The sequence below is a fragment of the Brachycentrus maculatus genome, unplaced genomic scaffold (assembly GCF_059751285.1).
Source record: "Brachycentrus maculatus isolate JH-2025_06_01 unplaced genomic scaffold, ASM5975128v1 h1tg000386l, whole genome shotgun sequence".
In the NCBI taxonomy this organism is placed as follows: domain Eukaryota; kingdom Metazoa; phylum Arthropoda; class Insecta; order Trichoptera; family Brachycentridae; genus Brachycentrus; species Brachycentrus maculatus.
This window is the reverse complement of record NW_028281135.1, coordinates 665,348-691,083: the sequence shown is the minus strand read 5'-3', so window position 1 is coordinate 691,083 and position 25,736 is coordinate 665,348. Positions and strand designations below refer to the sequence as shown.

Here is a 25,736-nt window from a genome sequence, read left to right as displayed (position 1 = left end):
TATTGAATTTAGCTTATGTTCTTGTCTTAAAAAGGTGATCCTGAAAAATAGTAAATATTTCTTATATTCGTAGTGGATAATTTTTATCGAGCTATTTAAAAAAAAAGTATTGAAAATTTGTTAGGAATCAAATGGCGCAAAAAGGCCAACTGCGTCAAAATAATTTTCATGGTACAAAAAACAAAATACCTCTCTTTTACTCACTGTCTGCATCGGCCATTATTTGAGTTTTCCAAGCACAGGTAAGTACGTCAGATTATTATAAATTTATTTTTTTGTAGTAGCAACATTTTTTGGTGATGTCAAATTGTAAACCGGAAATCGGCCATTCTGCCCGAATAGTTCGTGCTGTGTTTTTGCGTTGGTGAGTTTTTCGTTAAAAATCTGAAATTTATCCGTTAATCCGATGTTTTAAACGCCTATAGCGTGTGTGAAATGGCGCCTTCACTATTTTTATATCCATCACGCAGTGTATTTTCTTAGTTTATTACTTAAAAGTTGACAGGATTTTAAAACGTATGCTATTTTATTTACAGTCCTTAATTTTCGTGTGAATTCCCTGCACACAAGATGGGTAGGGAGGACAAGGCTACCTGGAAGTCAAATTACTTCACCAAGCTAATTGTAAGTACCCTCACTCACCAGAATAAACAGTATAACCTCAAAAATTTAAGCCCTCGATATCATAGCCCAATTGTTGTTGAAAACATTATTTTACTCAAATATTATTCAAAATTACAATAACAAATGTAATACTCAGTCTTAGTGCTTGTTCAAAAACTTTTCCGCCTCCGTGGTATAATGGTTAGCGTGTTTAGCTACCGCGCTGGAGGTCCTGGTAATTAATTTTACTCTCTGATATTTATCTAATATTACCCTGGACTGATCCCTGAAGCGCAGGAGTGATCATCTTGCCTTCATGTAAGTAATGACCAAGATAAAACTGTCAATACGTTGCAGTGCCCTATTCACCATCGGGTGTGGATAAGAGTTAGAAGTTAATTACTTTTGTTTCAGGCGAATTACATCGATTACAAAAGATTCATTACAATGCACTTAGTATCTTCATTATGTTCATATATTATTAAAATTATGCAATTTTTTCAAATACTACCTCCAGGGCGCTTATAAAGACATGGATAATAGAAATAGGATGATGATGATAATGATATACAAAAAATAAATGGATTAAAACGTCGTCAATCAGTCTCGGGCCGTCAAGTCTGGAGCGGGGAAAAGACAAGCCGACAAATTTAAACGCCTTCCTCTTAATCCCATGGGCTGGAGAATGGCCGAGGTGTTGGGTAGGACGCCTTCCTGAGCGATGGTCGTCACGCTGGAAAGCAGCTTGTTGAGCTCCTCGTCATTGTAGATGGCCAACTTTCAACTTCCAGACTAGGACAGTTCAAACGGGACTCACTTTTATCCTCTTGCCGCCCTTCCGTGGTCTGACATGATGATTTTGTCTGAGGTTTTCCACTTTCGCTTTTATACGAATGGGAGCTGGCGTAATTGAGGTATTTAAGGTTGCAGTTCGATTTCATCAAATTTAACTCTTTCTCCGCGCTTGGCATCTAGAGGTGATTTGCCGAACAAGGCCCATACGCGGCTGGCACCTATAGGTGACGCTGAGTTTTGGCCCTTATATCTTTACCATTTCATACAATTTTTGGTCGAAAATTGCTTGAACACAAGCCCTCAGCATATTTTAAGTGACATCTTACGAGATATCTCCTAAACATTTATAAATTAGTTTAAAAAATCAGATCTCCGATGAACTGTGAGATTGCCCAATAGTTCAACTTTTGGCCGCTACGTGGCGCGCGCAAATTTCGTAGTTTTGAAGTGGATTATGCGTCAGTAAGGGTATATGCATAATCTTTCTGTTACTTTATACTAAATCTCGGTTCGCGGTGTACCTTTTTTCCGAAATACTTACCTTTATTTGTTTTTATTTTCTCGGAGACTTTTGCTTAATATCTGTGAAGGAGTGTTTTGTCCTTTTTGCATTAGCTTTTATTTTTGCAAAATATTATAAATCGCGTCACGTAACTTTTTTAAAAAATACAGTTTTTTTTTGTTGTTTTTATTTGTAAAAAATCCGATTAAAGAAACTCGCAATATTGTGTCCTGTTTTTAATAACGTAAATACGTATACAAAGATATATTTATATTACGAAGATTGTGTTTTTTATTGTTCGAAAATTTAGTGCCTTGTGATATATATTTTTTAAAGTTTATATTATTAAAAATGGAGAGCCGTAACCTGTCCCAAATAGAAATAGAGGATATGTAATCGATTTGTTTTTATTAAATGGATAAACGTTATTTAAATCTGTCACTTCGAAAAATATTGTCTTTGCCGAATTTCAACTAAATGTTATCCGCCAAATTATTAATAAATATTCGCAATTTACTAAAGCATTCCCTCAACTTCACGCGCGTCATGTGATACGGAAAGCAGAGTGTCATTCAAAATTTAGTTATTAAAACACATGCCCCGACCGATTCCATCTACAGAAAAAAAAATCACTCCATTTTGTAGATATAAAATCTGCTCCGAGTTAGGGCAACGTAAAATGACAAGAGTAATGTGTTGCGTGTGTGATGTGTCCCTTTGTCACCTATCGTGCTTCCATACGCATCATGAAAGAATAAACTATTAGTTGATAATTAATGACTTTCCTAGTGTTTAGCTTATCTTAGTGTAATAAATCGTAAAATCATAAGTGGAGCTAGTGTTACCGCGAGTCGAGTTTCTCAAGTGCGAGAAATACGATCGACGCAGTGACCGACAGATTGATGACAAAAAATGGCGCCGGCCGAGAGGTATGTTTTTTAGTATGGGAGGTTATTATTTATTTATTTCTCCGAAAATAAACAAAATAAAGATGGTTTCATAATTTGAAAAAATACTTTAGGTGTCAGTTGACATATTTATGCAACGTTATGAATTTGACAGACATCGTACGGTTTAAAAAAAATGTTTTCGTTTCCCTAAAAACAGTGCCGCGTATGAGTGTTGCTCGCATACATTGAAGACGCGGAGAAAAGGTTAACCATTTAAGCACATGTTCTAGGATCGTTATTGTTTTTGCACATTTTTATTGCAGTCATCGAGAAGCTAGGGGTTTCGGATGAATACACTATGGTCGTAACGTACCCTTGAGGGACGAACACAAAGCGCTTTTTAACGCCCGATCGCCACATGTGTTCATTCGGCACAGATTCTTAGAAATACACTACACTGTTTAGGACCGCATTGCTATATTGAACGATGCAATGATATTCTTGATGCACTTTCATCAGTTAACAGCTAACCTTTGTAAAATTATAACTTTTAACCATTTCAAGTTAACACCAATCACAATATTTATAGATGTGCAAAAAATTGTAGACTTACATTAAAATTAAATAAATGGTGCAGTGTGGTTCCTCAGCAGTGTCGGGCGTTGAGGAACCAAACTCCAATTCACCTGGAATACATAGCTCTATGATATAATATTCTTTTTATTCCATTTATAGACGCTTTTGGATGAGTACCCGAAGTGTTTCATCGTGGGCGCTGACAATGTGGGATCCAAGCAGATGCAGCAGATCCGCATGTCGCTGCGCGGGCACGCCGTCGTGCTCATGGGCAAGAACACCATGATGCGCAAGGCCATCCGCGGCCACCTGGAGACCAACCCCGCCCTCGAGAGGCTCATGCCCCACATCAAGGGCAACGTCGGCTTTGTCTTCACCAAGGGAGACCTGGTCGAGGTAATTATTATTTAAAAAATATATATAGTTGTTATTATTTACAAAAATACTTCAATTTCCTACTATTTCTATGGTAGCGTGGGTTCAAACCCAGAAACTCTGACTCAAGAGTCCGCGACACATTACGCCACTAAGGGTAATGGACACTTTTATGCCGCATTTCAAGATGCTACACTCCAACCCTAACATTCCACATTCTAATTCACAACACGCCACACGATCAATATGTCACACAACCAATGCACTTCAACCAACACGCCACATAGCCAACATGCCAAAAACAACATTTCACACAAAAGACGTGGTGCACAACCAACACCCCACACACCCAACACGCTACACACAACCTAACATGTTAAAATGCAACTAATTGGTTGACCAGATCATATGATTCACGACTCGTATATTAAGGTGGGGACTGACCTCCACATTTCGTCGTAACGTAACATTCGCGGCGAGCATCCGACTTTGGATGGAACACTCAGAACGCTGTACTGACTATACGATTGCTCGCATCGTAACGTGTTACGTTACGACCAAATGTCTCCGGTCAGTCCCCACCTTTAGTATACTCGACTCTTAGATCTGTTCATTGTTGGTTAGAAAATATTTATTTATGCCAAAAAGCTATTTGAAATCAACCTTATGTCATAATTTTATTCCATCGCCTTTATATTGGTTGAGTTTTCTCAATTCCGGTCCCTTTACCTTGCATGCCTTCCTCGACCTCGGGAGGCGGCTTCGCTTTGGGACGACATCAACGCTTCATTTCTATCCTAATATGGTGATCCAGTCTGATCTGCATATTGGCAATATGACAGCAACAACCCTTTCTGTCTGCACATAACATATCTGGCCGTATCGCCCCGTCGCTCAGTAGCCGTGTTTTGTTGGTAGGTTCGCGACAAGCTGATTGAGAACAAGGTGCGCGCGCCCGCCCGTGCCGGAGCCATCGCTCCCCTGTCTGTGGTCATCCCGGCCCAGAACACCGGGCTGGGCCCCGAGAAGACCTCCTTCTTCCAGGCTCTCTCCATCCCCACCAAGATCTCCAAGGGTGAGTGCAAATTGAATGAATCTTCTTCTATAGCCTTCTGTCCTCCACTGCTACATATAGGCCTCTTCCGATATTCTGAGTAGAAATTAGAGAAAACTGATAAATAAGTAAATAAAGATTGTCTTATGCACTATTTCAGTGCTGAATAGTAGCCAGAAGAAATAAGATTTACAAGAAATTTAAAACCAAAGTTGTTAAAGTTATCTGTTATAATCCTATCGTAATCTCGCCTTTAACAAGTAATTTACTACTGATGTAACACTGAGTCAATCTGATGCAGTGCCCTATACGCCATTTGTTGCAGATAAAGGCTAGAAGACGTTTTCTGTAGCCCGTATGTCCCTTCTAATACTGGCTATTCTAGACCATAGAGTTTTCAGCTTCGCTTTGGGACTAAATGAACACTTCATTACTATCCTGTGTGAAGGTGGCACGTTACGCTTTACACTGGAAATATGAACGTTACAACTTTATCCAACATGTCTTGTAACACAATGTTTATCTCAACCATCGACTAATGTAGTGTTTCTCTTGCAGGAACGATTGAAATCATCAACGATGTGCCCATCCTGAAGCCCGGAGACAAGGTGGGAGCCTCCGAGGCCACCCTCCTCAACATGCTGAACATCTCTCCCTTCTCGTACGGTCTGATGGTCGAGCAGGTAATTACTTTTCTTTATACCCGTCGGGTCCCTTCTAATCCTGTCTGCGCTCGTGCGTTGTCAGTTTCGCTTTGGGACCAAATTAACGCCTCATTTCTATCCTAATATGAATATCTACCCTGATTATCATATTGGCAATATGAAGGCGACATTTACTTTTACCCGAAACGGAATCTTTAAAAAATTTCGGAATCTTCGGAAAATTATGTACAAATGGGGAAATACCGAACAAGATTGGAAGCATAAGCCAAGGAAGACAGAAAACAAAACATGGTGCGATCAGGCACATCAAATAAAGTATAGTCAATATTATTATCTGTAACTGAAAAATCACATTTTTTTAGAAACCATTTATTAATATAATCTCTTTATTGCATAATTCTATATATGCTGGCGAAACCACTAGTCAAGCCCTGATTGTAATACAATGCCACGTATTATTTTTATTGATTTGGCGTTAACTTTGTGGAATGACATGTTGATTACAGTACAATCGTGATATAACAAAATGCGATATAGTGAAAAATTACATATCGAAGAAAAAAAATCTAAATCTACTCCCTAAAACCAATTTTTCATGCAAAATCCGATAAATATGTAGAATATCACATTGTACACAATCAACAATGTAACAATATCACATTGTGATCAATCATGTTTGTTAATGTGCAGCAACCTAATAACCTCCAGTTTATTATAATGTGTAAAGATTAAGCCTTTGTTCTTCCTTATTTGAATTATCAATACCAGATGGTCATTGATTGCCCTTTGAATGAAAGAGACTAACCCATTTTGCGTTCCTCAGGTGTACGACTCTGGCACCATCTTCGCCCCGGAGATCCTGGACATCAGGCCCGAGGACCTGCGCGCCAAGTTCATGGCGGGCGTGGCCAACGTGGCGGCCGTCTCCCTGGAGATGGGCTACCCCACGCTGGCTTCCGCGCCCCACTCCATCGCCAACGGCTTCAAGAACTTGCTCGCCATCGCCGCCACCACCGACGTGGACTTCAAGCAGGCTGCCACCATCAAGGAGTACATCAAGGTAAACACTGATGTTAAGAAAATTAATAAATAAATTAAGAACTTGATATTTTAAAGAGTTTATGTATGGGCCTTGTATGTAGGCCATTAAGTGCGCTGATTGAACAACTGCTTGTATACAATGTAATAACGTTACGTGGATGAAAGAGGTGGTCGATGAGTTAAAAATATATATATATAAACACATTAGTTACGTGAAGTTTGTTAGAGAAATTTGACACAGGCGATATTAGATTGCATAGAAGTAATGATGACAGAAAAGAATCAATAATATTTTGACACCTATCTGCTATACACCAAAGCAAACATGACGAGAAATTAGAATTTTAAGACGTGTTTTGTGTGATGCTGAAGATAACTGAAATGCACAAAAATTGTGCACACAGCTGCAACATAAGATTTCTGAAATGCATAAATATGTGCACACATCAAACAATGTGTTAATAAGCCAGCATATCAGAGTGGAAAATGTAAAGCTTTCCCTTTTTATAATTTATTGGCTGATAATTGAAAAATGATTATTTTTTATCATTATCAGATTTGACCTTATCCACTACGCTGTTTTTTCTCTGTTTAATTTGATTGTGTTATTGCCAGGATCCCTCCAAGTTCGCAGCAGCAGTCCCCGTGGCTGCAGCCCCGGCTGCAGCCGCCGCCGCCGCCCCTGCCAAGGTGGAGGAGGAGGAGCCCGAGAGCGACGACGACATGGGTCTGGGCCTGTTTGACTAGAGCCCCGCAACTCCCTCCGCACTCCCAATACTTGTCGAGTTGGCTGCTCAATGGCAACTGGGGACGTGCTCAGAGATGTTGAAATAAATACTTTGGGAAAAGTTTAATCAAATTGTTTCATTTGTACTTATTATCCCTTCCCTATCCTTCCCAACATCCATGCACCGCAATAGAGCAGATGGACATGACTATCTAATTACCTATCTAGTATGTACCTAGCTAAAAAGAAGATAACGCTGGATAATACAATTTATTACTATTAGTTTCAGTTCTGGTAATTCAGTTTTTCCAACAGCTGTTTCACCTTGTAATGGCCTAAACAAAAATTGTGAAATGAAAGCATGCAGTGCAAAAAACTAATTGAAAATACTGCCTTTTTTCATCTGAAATTGCATTATATATGTTAGAAGGTTGTACTCAGTGGCATGAAGAGTTTTTAATCAGGGTTAGGTAAGGATAAGGCATAGGCATTGGTCGTGTTTCTAAATATATGGAACGCGGGTAATCTAGGGTAGGCACTGCCTTTCTGCCCATATAGAATGCACGCCTATGTACTTATATGGGTTATTAGCACATGGAGTAAAGAGCAATCACTTTTCATGTAACTCATCATTTAAGGGCAAAAAAGGATTTAATAATTACAAAAATATGCGATGTGTTTTTCTGTAGTATTAATCCTGTTGATTGGTCTGCAACAAATAACACCTATGCCATTCCGGTGTATTGTGCAAAACCCTTTTCAGAACGGCCCATATCCTTGAATAACCTGTAAATATATTCATGGCGTGACTGCCTCTGCTGTTAGTTCCCTCGATCGTTCCATCTATTATCAGGTGCAAGATGTAATGGTCAGCACGTTTAGCCACCGTACTAGAGGTCCTGGGTTCAATTCCCAGGGAGGGTCGAATAAATATAAGTGTTTTTTCACTCTTAAATATTTAATTTATTAAATATTACGCTGGACTGAAACGTAAAAGTGGAGGAGTGATCGCCTTTCCTTCATATGTTAACAATCAAAGTAGCATTGCGTTAATATGATGCAGTGCCCTATGTACCATTGGGGTGCGGATAAAGGTTTGAATGAATAAATAGACTAGTTACTGCTGAAAAATCTTTAATAAGCCCTATAATGTGATATATGCATAATTTTAGTTAAAATCAATGTATACTGTTACCCTGTATTTAGATATAGTTATAGGAAGAGTAGCATGAAGGAAACGATTTTCATCTAATTTATTCAGCTAGCTCGATTCAAAATTTTAGGAAGGGTGCATTTTTAGGTACGTAAGTAGGTAACTCCTGTTTTGGGCTATCAAAAACAAATATGTTCTTAAAATATTTTTCAACTTGCAACATTGTAAGTATTTGTCATTTTCATATTTTGGCATTTTCGTTTGTTGTCGCTGTATAACCTAAAAAATCTCGTTCATTAATTTAAAAAATAGTTAAGATCTATCGAAATGGCTTCTAAGTCAGCAAAAAGAACCGTATATGTTGGAGGTTTAGCCGAAGAAGTAGATGAGAAGGTATTAAATGCAGCTTTCATTCCGTTCGGCGACATTGTTGATATACAAATTCCATTGGATTACGAGTCAGAAAAGCATAGAGGCTTTGCTTTTATCGAGTTTGAGAATGCAGAAGATGCCGCCGCAGCAATAGACAATATGGTAAACATCATTTGAATATTAAAAATATGCGTGTATCAATGAATTCTTGTGAGGTTATTCTTCTTCTTGTGAGGTCTTCATTCTAGTTGAGAGGTTAAAATGATTTTTGCACACTTCTAGAATGATTCCGAACTGTTCGGACGGACAATTAGGGTGAATATTGCTACTCCGCAAAGGATCAAAGAAGGGTCTTTACGGCCCGTTTGGAGCGAGGATAACTGGCTTCAGAAGCATGCCGGTGCAGCGATTGCTGGTAATAAACCTGATGATATCAGCGATGAAAAATCAGAAGAAACAAAAGAGGTGCGTAGTAAATACTTATTCTAAACTCAATAAAGAATCAAATAAAGCGTTACCAATGTATATTAGACAAAGCATCTTTTAATACAAAGGAAGTATGGAAGTTAAGGCATTCATAGGACTTACGATTTGGCATTAAATATTGTGTAACATTCATCATTTATTCGCCTATTATTGAACATCCTAATCGCCAAAATTCTCAGAAGTTTTATATTGACACATTGCGGAAAACGCTTAAAAGCTACTTTAAAACACTGTTAGTAAAGAGCAAGAGACGCTTATAAGTATTCTATTTGCTTACTTTTGGTAGAGCGCGAGATGCCAAAAAAATATTGTACAGATTCGAATTGGGTTTGTGGTTACTTGTGATTAGTATACAATCCTAATAAGTACACTAATTAGAGTCGGGATTGATTAAAAAAAAAACCAACATTGTGTTTGAACAGCCACTTTTGTCTCTGAGTAGGAACTGACAGATTACTTCACAAAATTCCCAATAGATGGCAGTCCCATCTGACACTTGAACCCATTTTGAAAAGTCCAATAAGGCTCCATTGAAGTATAATATTGAAAACAAAATAGAGATAATTAATTTTCATTTGGAATATTTTTAGGAAACCGGGGATAAGATCCTTCCTGCCATTAGTGGTAAGCGGAATCCCCAGGTGTATTTGGACATATCTGCGGGGAAGAAGGAGTTAGGGCGCATCATGATCCTGCTCCGAGGAGACGTGGTCCCCAAGACTGCGGAGAACTTCCGGGCGCTGTGCACTCATGAGAGAGGTTTCGGCTACCAGGGGAGCTCTTTCCACAGAGTTATTCCGGACTTTGTATCCTTTTTAAATCATGTGGTCATTTAGATGGTATGATGGCGGATTACCTGGCACGTTACCTGAATTTGTTGTGGAATACATAAGTCCGCCTCCATAGTGTAATGGTCAGCACGCTCGGCTACCATTCTGGAGGCCCCGGGTTCGATTCCCAGGGGGGGTCAAACAAATATAAGTGATTTTTTCACTCTAATATTTATTCAATATCACCCTGGACTGGTACCTGAATGGGAGGGCTTATCACCTTTCCTTCATGTGTTAACGATCAAGATAACACTATGTTTATATGCAGTGCCCTATGCACCATATGGGTGCGGATAAGGGTTTGAAGAAGAAGACTTTTTGGTATTGTTAAAGTCAGTTGTTTTTTTAAAATACATTTTAGAGAATGTTTTCGCAACAAATTTTTTCCATAAATGAAACGTGCATATTTACCCTAGAATACTAAACTATTGTAAATACTACGACGGCAAAATGAAGTTCGCTTTGTTCCTTGCTACACAGTACCTTCCTAATGTACTTTTAATTTTTTTCATTGTTACGTGATCTAATAAACCCATAGAACTATTACTTCTAAAATAATAAAAGTTTTTGATCATCTTATTTATTCCCGCTTTATTTCTATGTTGTATTTTCTATGAATGTTTACTAACAATGTTAGTCGTAGGATAGTTTAGTAATCTAGGGTTAAGGTAAATAAGTCTTTGAGTATTTTTGGGGATACTTTACTAGAAATGGTAACTGGTTTAAATATAGAAATAAAACATTATAAAATACCGTTTTTGAGTTTATTGACCGCCCTACATACAAGAACGTACGTGTTACGATCGGATTTTCTTCACCATTCCGCGCTAACCCGTATGACTTAAGCGCAAGAGAAAAGATATCTGTTCCAAAAATATTTAATGCGTACCGGATACACTGACTAATTTTTGTCAGGTTTCATACATGACAATATTTTGTGACAAAAAACCGCTGTGATTTTTTTGCTTCTTTATAAAAAATATGCCTGAAAATAACCCGAAGGTAGGGTGGTTAATGTAAACACGACTAGTTTCGGGAACTTCAGATGCTCTCATCAGCCGGCGAAAATACTTAACTGTCATTGAAACACATGGCTTAACTTTGCCTTGAGATATTGGCCGATATTAAAACAAATTATTTATGATTCTTGTAATACAAAATTTGTGTTATGGTAACCGTATCTCGCTGGCGTTGAATAAGTTCCTTAACTAGGTTTGTAGATGTGTCAAGGCGGAGACTTCACAAATCACAATGGAACTGGTGGCAAGTCCATCTATGGCCGCAAATTTGAAGATGAAAACTTTGAACTGAAGCACACTGGTCCAGGAACACTGAGCATGGCTAATTCTGGACCCAACACAAACGGATCGCAGTTCTTCCTCTGCACTGTCAGGTTAAATTATGTGTAATATTTTAAGCAGCGAGCACAAAATAAGCACAAGAATGTCCATGGGCCAGTAAAAAAATGTACTTCACTATATGAGCTCTATACGAGTATATTACTTATTCTGATGTTTTTGATATTGACACATTTTTTGCGGGATATGCGTAAAAGAGTCATTAACATACTGTTAGTAGAGAGCGGGAGACGCTTATAATAGTACTATTTGCTTACTTTTGGTACAGCGCGAGACATCAAAAAACATTGTACAGATGGGAATTGGGTTTGCGGTTACTTGTGATTAGTATACGACACTAATTGATCTAAAAATTAAGGTCGGAGCTGATGAAAAACTGCCTGCCAATGTGAAACAATGTGTTAAAAATAATTATCGATAAAAATTACCCGCTATCAGAATTAAATTGGTTAAAAAATCTATTTCAAATTGTGTTATTTTTTTGCAGAACGGATTGGCTCGATGGCAAGCACGTGGTATTCGGCCACGTTATCTCCGGAATGCACGTTGTAAAGAAGGTAGAGAATTATGGAAGCAAATCCGGATCCACTTCTGAGAAGATAGTCATCACCAACTGCGGAGAGATGCAGTGAACCTTCAGTGAAACTTACTGTGATGAACTTTTGTGTTGTTTATGACTCTCGGCTTTGCAGTGAATGGACTGGAGTAATGACCAAAAATTTATAATATTCCAAGAAGAAAAAGACATTGATGGACTCTAATTCACTCTGATTTCATAACGGTTTTACTATTTTAATTTAAGTACAGTAGAGTGCCAGTTAATGTTGAACTTTGTTTATGAGTGACAATATGGGCAGTTCTCACAATACGGTCTGGTTTGTTCTACTATACCTGATCAACGGTTTTTCCAGTAAATGTCAAATTAAATTAAAAAAGGTCTCAAAATGATGTTGCACTGAAGGTTATTTTCAGATTTTGATGTACATACAATCGGAAATGATTTTCAAATAAAATACAACTATGTAAATAAAAACTACGGTGTTTTATTTAATTTTAACGTAATATAAATTTCCTTTTTATTACGTTAATCCCCAAATAAAAAAATACACAATAATAACATCCATTTTATGAATAGTTATTATTATTTAATAACATGAATAATGGGAGTATGTTTTCTACAACAGTTCTAACTTTCTGTTGAAACTCGAGTCTAGTTTTATTAATTAAATGCAATTGAATTTAATTAATAAAACTATTAATTTATTTACTGACTAAATTTAATCACTAAATAAATTTAAGAAATTCATGGTACTATTATAATAAACAATAGCATTAAACGCAATTTCCTTGAGGATGATGGAAAAATAGTTTCATCTACTGACCGCTAGAAATTAGTTATGCTACTATCCGCTAGGTGGCATTAAAACAAAGACATTTCTAAAAGAAATATGGGGACTTTTTTGTTGCTATTAAGTATTTGCTATTGATTAGATTAACGAGTTAGATTTAGTGCTTCCAAGTTTATCCTAAACTTTCGTTCAATTTCATATCGATGTCCCAAAAAAATGTTGTCAACTTTTTGCGGATTTTGTTTTGCCAGGCGCCCTTTTTTGACGACCTAGGCGCCAAATCGGACTCGTCACTCTTGATCCCCCGTAAGGCCGGTACAGTACAAGCATCATGCGTTTGTCATGAAATATTAAGTACATATATTGAAACGATAGAATTGTGACTTTAATGGATTGTGAAATTTAAAAATTGGTACAAAAGACTAGACATTGGCTATCGACTTTAAAAATCTAATAAAATGAAGATTTCCTTAAAAATAATTCAAAAACATAACCTAAAAAACCTAGTAACGAATACTATTTTAAATGGCTAACCAAAACAAACATCTATTCATTTTATATCATCTTTAATTCGGACCCTATGAGGTTGGAAACTTTTGATTCTCACTGCCTTAAGATGACCTATCAAAAAAAATCAAAATACTTCTTGAAATCAATTCTATTATCCAAAAGGTTATTATTTTCCGTTCGTGTCGCGTGCCAACATGAGGTAGGTACTTGGGATAATAATTTGATGAATAAGGTATGACCAAAGTCATTCAAACGTCATGTCAATCTGCCTTACCGCGATGCACGGACGTCGGGGAGTCGACCTTTATAATTTGATTGAAGGCTGCTGACGGCTTCACTCAAATTATATCAAACGGTATCGCTAAAGTATTTTGCTAAATGCCACTGAAAATAGGGGCTTTTCACAGATAGAAGGTACCATTTTATATGTATTAAATATTTTAAGTGTACTCAAAGATTCTAATTAACCAAACCAATTTTTAACAGAGAAATTCATTATTGCAATACACGTGGACATAATCAAATGCGTGTGTGGCCAATAAGCTCAATTAAGTTTGGAGTAAGGTGCTTACAATATATTGCCCGTACCAAAATTAACTATCTGCCTGACATATAAAAATTTTAATCCTGTCATGGATGAACTGGAAAAAATACTTTATTGAAGGATATTTGTGTTAGTGAATAGTTATATTTTCTCTCTTTTTGCTTTAAACATGCTTCTTACCTTTTGTTTTTATATGCTTATTTACTGTACCTTTTATTGTTTTATATTTTCCATTTTGCCCTGTGTTTTCTTGTTTGTAACTTTCTTATCTGTTTTTCAATTTTGTTAACCTTAATCCTATATCCCGAAATAAGTAATGAAAGTCACTCATCGGTAATATTATATATGTGACTTATGTACGTAATATATTTAAATAAATAAATAAGTAAATTATTTGACACTGGATTATTTATCCTAAAGATGATACATCAATATTATAGATGTTTTAACTTGAGACATGGAATTTAATTACAAAATACCATTCGTGCCTACAAAGGAACAAAAAAAATATAAACACAAATATGACCTATCAGAAGATCGTTTTTAAAGTTTAAAAATAAAATACCATATATTAAAAATAAATATCAAGCCACTTATTGAACTTTTTACTGTGCAACAGATCTTTTTAGGTGAAACTTGAGTGTTTTTTCTCAATTTGAAAAATATTAAGTATACTTATTTTAAAAAAAATGATAAAACAATACCTTTTATTTAAAATGCAAAAACAACACTTTCTGCCCTGTAGTGGGTTAATATTAAGTTAAATATATGCCACTTTTCTGGGATGTAGTACATTTTCTAAGCATTCCGAAAATACGTACAACTGAAAATTTACGATTTTTGATATATGACGTTGTTGAAAGGAGTGAGCGATATGTACAATACATATTTTTGAATAGTTAAGGTTGCGTTCACCCAGAAAAAAAATTAATCGTGATTTACAGGAATTAATTACCATTGTAATTTTTGGCTTTATTCTTTTTTTAAGTTTAAAAAAAATTAAAATACCCTATTGCAGTAAGCTGTCACTTCGGTAGACCAACCTAGAGGGTGTTGAAAAAAAATCTTACAAACGGTAAAATCGATGTAGTTAGCGTGTACGTCTCGAATGAAGACATTTTATAATTTATAAACACGCGGAAACTTGTATAAATTAAAAAATATAAATGAGATATTAAGTTAGGTTAAGTTCTCCTTCTTCCGACATCTATCCGCATCCAAATGTCACATAGGGCACTGCATCTAATCGACGTGATTTTAACATGATCATTAATTATGAAATTGGGGGATAGAGATGACGAAGATAATAAATATTGCTTCTGCATTTATATAAGTATGTAATAAATATTTGTGTTCTTTTTTCATACATAAACCTTTTTTATATATCGCTCACTCCTTTTAACAACGTCATACTTATTTCAAAAAACTTGATTTTGCAAGAGATCGTTTTTAAAGTTTAGGAATATAATAAAATGTATTAAAAATAAATATCAAGCCACTTAGTGAACTTTCTGCTGTGCAACAGATCTTTTTAGGTAAAACTTGAATGTTTTTTCTCCATTTGAAAAATATTTTGTATATTTAAAAAAATAATTAAACAATACCCTTCCTTCAAAATGCAAAAACAACACTTTCTGCCCTGTAGCGGGTAAATATTAAGTTTAAAATATGCTTTTGCTGGGATATAGTACATTTTCTGGGCATTTCGAAAACATGCACAACTGAAAATTGACGATTTTTGATATATGACGTTGTTGAAAGGAGTGAGCGATATGTATTTAAAAATATAAATGTTTGTGTTTTTATTATTTACAAAAATACTTCAATTTCATACTATTTCTGAGAGCCTAAACGGCTCCTTATTAGAAATAGGTATCAAATTGTGGTAGAGTGGGTTCGAACCCAGAAACTCTGACCACGAAACACTAATTTTAGTTTTCTCAGTTATTAAAAATAGGAATTAAGTTGTAGTAGAGCGGACTTCAACCTTCCCGACTCGACCATTTCTTTTAGACCTAATATTATTTTTCTATTTCATTTCTCAAGAAGTAGTAATGTCCTTTTTGGTACCTATCGACCACCTATAAAAATATAATTAAAAAAAACATTTTAGGTAGGAAGGTACTCTAATAAACAGATGGGAGCCTACATAATTTGAACATATAAAATTTTCGTTCCACTGGCAACATTTCACATGTCAGGTAAAAAGAAAAAAACAAATTTTGAATTCAGAATTGTTCGACCAAGAAAAATTTCACTGCAAAAAAAGAGCGAAAAAAGTGTTCCCTATTCAAATATTTATTTTTTCCCAGCGAAAATCTCTCGTGTTTATTGTATTGAACCTTTCTCCGAACCCTTTGTTCTCGCGGCGCGGGAAAACAGCCCTTTAGGAGAAGGGTATAAGGGCGAAAGTGTTGTGGATTCAACCCCAATCACATTATCCTTCTGTTCAATACAATTTCGTTGTTCGATACATATTCTAGTTGTTTTTTCCTTCGCAATATGGGAAAGGTGTTTTTTGGCGTATTTATTGAGAACAGGGTTACTAGAAAATGATTTTTAATGAAAAATATAGGAATATTCCATACCGCGATGGATACGGAGCTAGATTTTTTTCTCTTTATTTTAAATTATTTTTTATTATGCAACAAAATATAAATTCAAACACAAAAAACATATCGCCCAATCCTTTCAACAACGTATATATAAAAAAAACCGTCAATTTTCAGTCATGCATATTTTTGGAATGCCTAGAAAATGTACTATATCCCAGCAAAAGCGGCATATTTTTAAATATTTTTCAAATGGAGAAAATACATTCAGGTTTTACCTAAAAAGATCTGCTGCACAGTAAAAATTTCAAAAAGTGGCTTGATATTTATTTTTAATACATTTGATTATATTTTTATACTTTAAAAACGATCTCCTGAAAAATGAAGTTTTTTTTATATATGACGTTGTTGAAAGGAGTGAGCGATATATAAAATATAAATACAAAAAAAGATCCCAAAAAGGCACAGCCTGTGTGTGGGTATACAATATAATTTAGGTCATAGTAACGGACACTGGCAAGAATACTATAGATATTATAAGAAGTAGAACTAGAACGTCTGTACACGACAGATTCTTCAGTTTTTTAGACACGTTGTGTGTGGCAATGAGGATAGCCTGGAACGACTGGTTGTGATCGGTTGCCTGGAGGGGAAGAGTGAGAGGAAGATCCCCACACGATGGACCGATCAACTTTTGGCAGCAGCAGGCACCTCGGTGGTTGGAGCGCTATGTGCAGCCCAATCAAGGTATAACTCGATAAGAGTCATTGCTGCCAGTTTTTGCCTAGAATTTTCACTCATGAATTACATGAAATTAAAGTAACTTTAAACATAAAGAGTAACTCCACTCACGAGTAGGCATAGGCTATGAAACTTAAAATGTTGAAGCCTGAGTAGGGTCATGATAAGCGGTGTTGCATAAGCCGTAGCTAGATTTCAGAATCACTTGGGCGTTAGGTAATTAAAAAAATAAAACTTCCACAAGGGCACAACCCTCAGTAATGAATAGTAAGATGGAGAAGAGAAAATGTATGACCAATTTTTTTCGAGATTATACTTTCTAATCATTGTGTTGTACATAGCAGTGGAAGTGGTTACTCTGGTGTAGGATAATACGTATAATGTTTGTGTGCGGGGTTGGAGTGGCTAGAAGGTAGGGCGGCATTATCGAAAATGAAAAAAGGGGATATATTGTTCCCGAAATGGCCCCACAATGGGACCCGGAGGAGTTTCCGTTCCGTATAAAGTTACATTTTATATTCCCCATTATTGACTCGGTAAAGGATTCAGTTTTTTCTCTCCCCTTTCGATTCGGAAGGCATCCAATCCGGTGGAAGACGAGGCGAGGCGTCCATATTCCATGAATTAATGGTCTACTCGATCCAATGAAATACTTATCTTGGACGAACTACTGTTTTCGTATCGTAATGTACCGTAAAATAAAACATTTTATTTGCCGAGGTAATGCTGTTTGCCGTCATCAAAGGAGTATTGTAACTTTTAATTAAATAAAAATTAATAAACGCAGGATTGTCAATAAATAATTTATTTACATTGAATTTTATATGAACATAAATTTAAAAACGTTATATATTCTTCTTTAAACCCTCATCCGAACCCGATGGTGCATAGGGCACTCCATCACATAAACGCAGTGTTATCTTGATCGTTAGCACACGAAGGAAACTCCCCCAGATCGCACTGTACGGCCAACCCCATGGTAGACGACTCCCAGTCTGACCACCAAAGAGATGGATCCACAACTGGGAATCGACATCGCAGGAGGCAAACCCCTTTTTTAAAACAGGCCACAAGGCCTACACTAAGAAGAAGAAGAAGAAGAAGCAGGAAATATAATTATCTAATCCGAAGTAATTGTATTTTTCCATATAAAGAATTTGGATTCAAAGAAAACCACGGAATTATTTGGTATCTAATCTTAAAATGAAGATTAGCTTTAAAATTCGTATTTTTTGTTCCCGTTTTTATCTTTTTCCCAACGAAGACCCCTTTATGTAACTATCCCGAATTTAAAAATGCAGCACATAAATGTCTGGTTAAACTATAACAATGCATTTTGTTATTGCACTAGTGAAAGGTGAAAGCTGATGCGGCCTGAAAATGACCCTTTTTTGCAACAGTTTTTTGATGTACCAGGTATCTAAATAAAACTAAATAAATACAAATCATTCGTCCACAACCTTCGGTTACCGAAATATTTAAATTAAAAAAAATCTATTAATAACATTTTGAATGTATCCAAATACTTGTTCACAAATCTGGATTATCTCCAATTATAGGAGTTATTTTTCTTATTATTTTTTTCTGCTTAGTAAAAAGCTTCTTTACATCTCACCAATAGATGTCTGTAGTGAAGTTCTAGTGATTCAAGAACAAGGTTTATAAATGGTTCAAATATATAGAACTTCCAAGAATTTGAATAGTGTGGTTGTCAATAATGGGTAGAATTGGTGAATGTTACACGTGTGTAAAGTGACCACTTAAACCAACCTTCTTCATCTTTGATGAAATGTCAAAAAATAATATAAAAAAAATCTCTTGCATTACCGAACGCGTGATAAAAACAATGCTAGGACACAAAATTAGTTAGTAAGGAACTCTCACGAGAGATAGAGTTGCTAAAGAAAAAATTTCTATTTTTATCATACATGATAAAAATAGTAAAGGATATTGGCACTATAAACCAAGCTAGGACACAAAATGCCGAACTCTTTTCTAGTGGAACGGAAGGCCTGTTGACGACAGCTCACAGTCCAGCTTCTCCTGAGGAGTTTTACGTGGTTTTCTCTCAGCAATGAGTAAATGCTGATAAGTTCCTGATTGGCCCGCTCTAGTTTATCCTTCCTGTTCCCAACACAGATTAAAATAAATGTAAATTATTTAATATGGTACAAAAGTTTTTTCATAATTTCAATTCATTTTCTAGATATTTCTACTTTTATAATCTTAAAATTACTAACGCAATTCTCTCCAATAAAAAGATTTGTGCTTGGAGAAGGATTTACACTTTTTTTTGCTTATATTTGTTGGTAAAATAATAGATTTTTATTAAAATAAAACATGTTTTTAGCTATAGCTATTATATAAAATTCAATTCCGCCAAGAAATGTAATAGATTTATTATAAATGTAATGGATTTTTGTTTCTTAAAAGAAACAAAAATCCACTAATTGATCGATAAACCTTGTGCATACTAAGCAACGTAAATAATAATGCAACTCCCATTAAAAAATAATCTATTACATTTCTTGGTGGAATTGAATTTTATATAATGAAACAATCATATAGTTTTTCCTACCACAAACAAAAATGAAAAAAAAACTATTTAGCTTTTGTTTTATCACAGGAATTATATATAGTTTATCATTTCCAATGGTTGACGAGATCTGCCAGGATCTGCAACAATATTATTCCCGAATCATGGCATGTGTATTTGCAGACATTTGTGGTGATGCGATGTGACATTGTTCCCTGACCACCTTGCCAAAGGATTGTTCAATCCTTGCATATGTCGGCCACTATTATTCATTTGTTCTTCAGTGGTCTCGTCTTCCATTTTGAATAATAATACTTCAATGAACATTCCCCAAAATGCAGATGTTACATAGGATGCAATCTGCAACGTGTCATTCAAAACTAAATATGTTTACACAATAGATACATTAAATTATGGTATAGATATGCATGTGCACGAAGCTAGGAGTGCGTGTCAGAACAGATGAATGCGGCGTTCCATCCTCTCTGCCTACCCTTTCAGGGAAACGGCATTATGGTAGTACTAGTAGTATCACATCAAATTACCATAAAATATTCTTTCATTAGGTGTACTTTCAAACATACAAATCTGAGTGTCGTTTGCGCGCATTTTTTTAGAACATATACTAGAATTTGGCGAATAAATGGTTTTGGTATTTTTTTTAAATTCCTTACCTTTCAATAACTCTTTTCTTTTCAAAACCATTATTTAATTACCATATTTAAACCATATTTAATTCCAAAAAAACAATCAATACGAATACGCTATATTAAGCAAAAAAATACAATTACAGTAAATTTTATCTGGGTTTAAAGAAAATTAAGTTGCGGGCTATTGATGATTCCACTTTAATTGATTCGGCAGTCACTTTGTGGCATTATCTACCCATTTTTAATTTTACTTTTACTTGGTAAATACCACAATTTTAAAAAATCTATTGTGACATGTGTTTTGATGCATTCCGCATCATTTTAAAACACCGAATTCGGTAAATTCTAAATCCTTACGAAGACGGCGTTATATAAATTATCCAATAAATAAATAAATACCGAAGGCAGGAGCCGTGGCGTAATTGGGTAGACGCTCGACTGCGAAACTGGCGTCGCGGGTTCAAGTCCCGCTAATTGCAAAATAAATTGAAGAAATATTCATTTTCAATTTGTCTGGGTGTTTGTGAAGTATTTTTTCACATTTACCTTCCCCATCCTTACTATCCTACCTGCAGACAAGACTGTAAAAGAGGGTTATTCCTTTAAAAAAAAAAGTAACTTGCCCTAGATGTTTCCAAATGAAGCATAAATATAAATTTCAGTAGTGTGGTTGTCAATCATGGGTAGAGAAATAATCAGCGAGTACGTATGAGGAGACGCATGAGAGTGGAAGAGGCGCAGAATGTTTTGCAAATATGGATTGGTGTGGCGATCTATTTACAACATTTAGAGTGTGTCCAAATACTTTATTATCTTCAATTATAGGGGTTATTTTTCATATAATGTTTTGAAATCTTATCAAAGATGAAGAAGAATATGAAAGTCTCTTTATCTCCCCAATAGATGTCTATAGAGATTCAAAAACAATTTTTCAAAATTGGTTCACATATCGCTCACTCCTTTCAAGAACGTCATAAATCAAAAAAACTTTTTTTTAGGAGAACGTTTTTAAAGTTTAAAAATATAATACAATAAATTAAAAATAAATATCAATCCACTTATTGAACTTTTTACTGAGCAACACATAGTTTTAGGTAAAACCTGAAGGTTTTTTCTCCATTTGAAAAATATTTAGTACATTAAAAAAATACTTAAAAAATACCTTTTCTTCAAAATGGAAAAACAACACTTCCTGCCTTGTAGCGGGTAAATATTAAGTTGAAAATATGCCGCTTTTGCTGGGATATAGTACATTTTCTGGGCATTCCGAAAACATGCACAACTGAAAATTGACGATTTATGACGTTCTTGAAAGGAGTGAGCGATATATAGAACTTCCAAGAATTTGAGTAGTGTGGTTGTCAATGATGGGTAGAATTGGTAAATGTTACACGCGTCTAAAGTGATCACTTAAATCAGCTTATGACGGTCGTTAGCCCCGTAAATGCCCAGACTAACATAATCTTCTTCATCTTTGATGAGATGTCAAAAAATAATATGGCGATCTATTCTGTCTGCCTACCCCTGCGGTATGATGGCAGTTAGTTAATTAAATACTATGTAATTCAGAGTAGGCGCTTCACACCTTGGTGTTGTGAAGACACGTGTTTGAGTATACCACGTGTGAACAAGGCTACCATTAGTCGTTCGGGAGAGGGTATGAAACGTAAGGAAGTCAATCGTTATAGAGCAAGGTTGGGTGGAGGAAATGCAGTGGGTCTCGACTTGTGATCCCACGGGACCTCGGTTCATTAAATGCAAATCTGCCCAACGCATCCACCGCATTCCCAAACATTATTATTATTATAATTTTAATTAATTTGTTATATACATAATACTATGTAGTTATGAAGAAAATATGGCTAAGTTGCCCTCACCGCTTAGACAAGATGGAATAGCTGACTGATTAACTAACTAACTATCACTAGAAGTAGAAATCATGCATTCTAACATATCGCTCACTCCTTTCAACAACGTCAAATATGAAAAAACTTGATTTTTCAGGAGATCATTTTTAAAGTTTAAGAATATAATGAAATGTATTAAAAATAAATATCAAGCCACTTATTGAACTTTTTACTGTGCAACAGATCTTTTTAGGTAAAACCCGAAGGTTTTAAACAAAACCTTTTCTTCAACATTTTCTGCCCTGTAGCGGGTAAATATTAATTTTAAAATATGCCGCTTTAGCTGGGATATAGTACATTTACTGGGCATTCCGAAAACATGCACAACTGAAAATTGACGATTTTTGATATATGACGTTGTTGAAAAAAGTGAGCGATATAGTTAATACTTTCTGGCATACAAGTGTATGAAAGTTCATAATGTCGTAAATAATTTCCACCCTTAAAAAATGCGCACCTCAATACTCCGATATTTGAGAAGCACAGATCTGGATATGAAGATATTCTTGAGGTTACAATCCACTTCCAGGGTGTGGTTTCAGGAATTCACCCTTGAATTCCAGAGGGATGCCTCCTTCTTCCCTCACATGTAGTGTGGCGTTCCATCATCATTAATTATGTGCACTTTATGTTCCACTTTACACAATTATGAACTCAATCGGCTTCCGAGAATTGATGTATTGGCTTCCTGCTATTAGCTTTTTAAAATAATGTTGATGTATTTTGTATATTAAAAACATTATTTTCTCAGCTCTAGACTCCGCCCTCTCGACGTCCCGAGAACGATTAAAGACGTTTTATCAAATTAATCTTTTTTTATCATCATTTTCCTATTATAATCCATATCTTTATAAGCGCCCTTGAGGAAGTATTTTACGAAAATGGCGCTACACAAATTAAAAAAAATATTATTACTATACATACAATATATTAACTTTGTGGTATGGTAATATAACCACTCTCCTTATCATACATACAAGTGGTATAATACATTGTGAACGATGTTATAACACAGAAAAATTAGGTGGTATTACACAAAGTGATTGATAATGAGTATAAATATGTAATAGGTACCTACTCTTTTTTCTGCGTCACAAAAATAGTGTTTTATTTGTTGTTGTACCTAGTACCAACCAAATTTTGAAAAATAGTTTTTTTATCTAAAAATAAAATAACTTTTTTTGCCTTATTTTTTATATTTTATATTCACAATTTTTTGCTGTATGTAATAATAATCTGGGGTTCGGATCTAGCATACATCCAATTTTAAAGGGTCTCTGATAAATAAAAGCTTTCTCAATCCAACATAGATGGCTCTCGTGAACTCATATGTACATTGTCAATATATTAATGATGGGAACCAGTGTTCCCTTCATAGTGCACTATTCATTGAAGTAACATTTCCCATTTTTGTGAAATTATCAATAACATAGAATCTAACACGATAATTAAGAATTCACTTTAGGAATTTTGGAAGGAATCAATGCTCTAAAAACTTCATACTTAGTTTTTGAAACAGTTTATTGATTTTGTATTTATAGCAAGGAGAAAAAATGTTCACTTCATGGTGGTTGTCCCCTACGTAGACGAGTTCCAAAAATTTGAAAAGTGTTGTTGTTTATCATGGGTAGAATGGTGAATGGTGCACGAGTGCAAACTGATCACTTAAACCAGCCTATGACGGTCGTCAGCCCCGTAAATGCCCAGACTTACCATATTCTTCTTCATCTTTGATGAGATGTCAAAAATAATATGAAAATAACTCCTGTAAGATAATCCTGGAGATAATCCAGATTTTGTGAAAGAGTACACACTCAAAATGTTGTAACTCGTATTTGCATAGCACAATTATCAAAACTGAAAGTGATTTTGGAAAAAATATCAAAGATATTCGTGGTACTTAGTAGTACAAGGTTGCAAACGGTGCAATAATAGTAACCAGTCAGGGGTGCCAATTAAGCGACGGAACGTATTCATGGTATGTAAGGGATGATTTACGACCTCCAGCCCACTTGTGCAGGGAAGAATGCGACATTTCCTGGATTTTAAAGGATTTTTTAGACTACTGTTCGCTCCTGAATGCAATTTAGCGCGGAAATACAACAAAAATGTGCCAATTTTTTTAAACAGAACTTAATTCATTATTTAACTTTACTTACGAAATATTTTAAAGTCGCTTTTTAGCATAAAATATCGAATTGATTTGTAATATAAAATATTTAGGTGTAATTAAATGTCAGCAATTCTTTAACAATTCACAAAGCACAAACAAAGTCAAAACGAGCCAAAAAAATATTAATTCTTTGACCAGACTTCTTTGCTACCACATAAAATTTGGCGAGCGTGCCTTTGCTGTTGCCGAACATAAGGCATGACCAGAGGCATACTTGTGGTAGTAGATATGATCGCAGAAAACATTTTAAGATATTTTTTTAATAACAAAAGATAAGTTATTTCTTTACTAAATTATAAAAAAATGTGCATTTAAATATATAGTACATAGCACAGATATAGTAAATGCATGTTGAGAATATAATTAAAAAAATGGCTCTATGTTAATTTTATGAAAATTGTAAAATGTTTATATTCTTAATTTTTTCTCTCTTTTGTGTCTATATTAGGTTAAAATCGTTAAAAACAATAAAAATGTATTAAAAAAGAACTCCACCGACAAGACACACAAGGTGGCTTGGTGGGTCTCTGCAAAAAAAATGCTCTAAATATGTATAAATTGTGATTTAAATAAATATATATAAATAAAAAAAGTAAAAATATATATAAAATGTACATACGTTTATGATAACAATTACTATAAATGACACTTTTTTAAACATTAATAATGGCTACTAAGAAAAACGTCACCAAACGCAATGAATGAACGTCCAAGATAGGCGATAGCATAATCGATATATTTGCTCGCATTTTTTCCGGCCCATAAATATCGCCCATTGGCACTTATTGGCCGGCTTTGTGCCCTCGGCCGGCAGTCGAGGGCAAAAAACTCAAAAATGAAAGAACAGAGAGAATGGCGTAGGAGAGTTTTTTTGTTCATCTGGAAATGTGACCACACGGCAGCTGCCTCGCCTGGACCTTCGCTAACTGACCACCGAGGGGGAGCTACAAAGTTCCGCGATGGGATGAAATCAAACTGTCCGTGTACCGAAACTTTGAAACTGTTGAAAAACTTAAACGAATTGAAATGTTTCCAATATGTAGTTTGGTTTTTTACTTCTACTAATACATTGTCTGACTCCGTGGTTTAGTGGTTAGCACAATTGGGTAATAATTTTGGATATTTTATAAAGCTCTCTTGAGGTATTATTTTACGGCGCTAAAATGGCGCTACATAAGATATCCAAATTTATTATTATTATTATTAAAGCGCAATTTTCTTAAAACACTACCTCAAGTAACGGGTACCGTGAATAAAGTCTCCTCTATTTATTTAATTAAAAAAAAGAGAAATATGTATGTTTTTGTCTTGAATTTTATACAATTTCTGTGAGCCTAAGCGGCTCAT

At 35.2% G+C, this 25,736-nt stretch overlaps 2 protein-coding genes across 2 annotated transcripts; both read left to right on the top strand.

Annotated features, from left to right (window-relative positions):
• The first annotated feature begins 326 nt into the window (after positions 1–326).
• On the top strand, positions 327–7,360 carry RpLP0 (ribosomal protein LP0). Its single transcript, XM_088270476.1, has 7 exons — positions 327–364; positions 537–624; positions 3,526–3,762; positions 4,660–4,816; positions 5,354–5,478; positions 6,284–6,520; positions 7,117–7,360. The coding sequence occupies exons 2-7, from the start codon at positions 571–573 to the stop codon at positions 7,246–7,248; spliced, it is 942 nt and encodes a 313-aa protein (XP_088126602.1). The 5' UTR covers positions 327–364; positions 537–570; the 3' UTR covers positions 7,249–7,360.
• A 1,260-nt stretch (positions 7,361–8,620) lies between these two features.
• Positions 8,621–12,460, top strand: cyp33 (peptidylprolyl isomerase cyclophilin-33). Its single transcript, XM_088270477.1, has 5 exons — positions 8,621–8,915; positions 9,036–9,218; positions 9,830–10,045; positions 11,290–11,462; positions 11,915–12,460. The coding sequence occupies exons 1-5, from the start codon at positions 8,709–8,711 to the stop codon at positions 12,057–12,059; spliced, it is 924 nt and encodes a 307-aa protein (XP_088126603.1). The 5' UTR covers positions 8,621–8,708; the 3' UTR covers positions 12,060–12,460.
• The last annotated feature ends 13,276 nt before the right edge of the window (positions 12,461–25,736 follow it).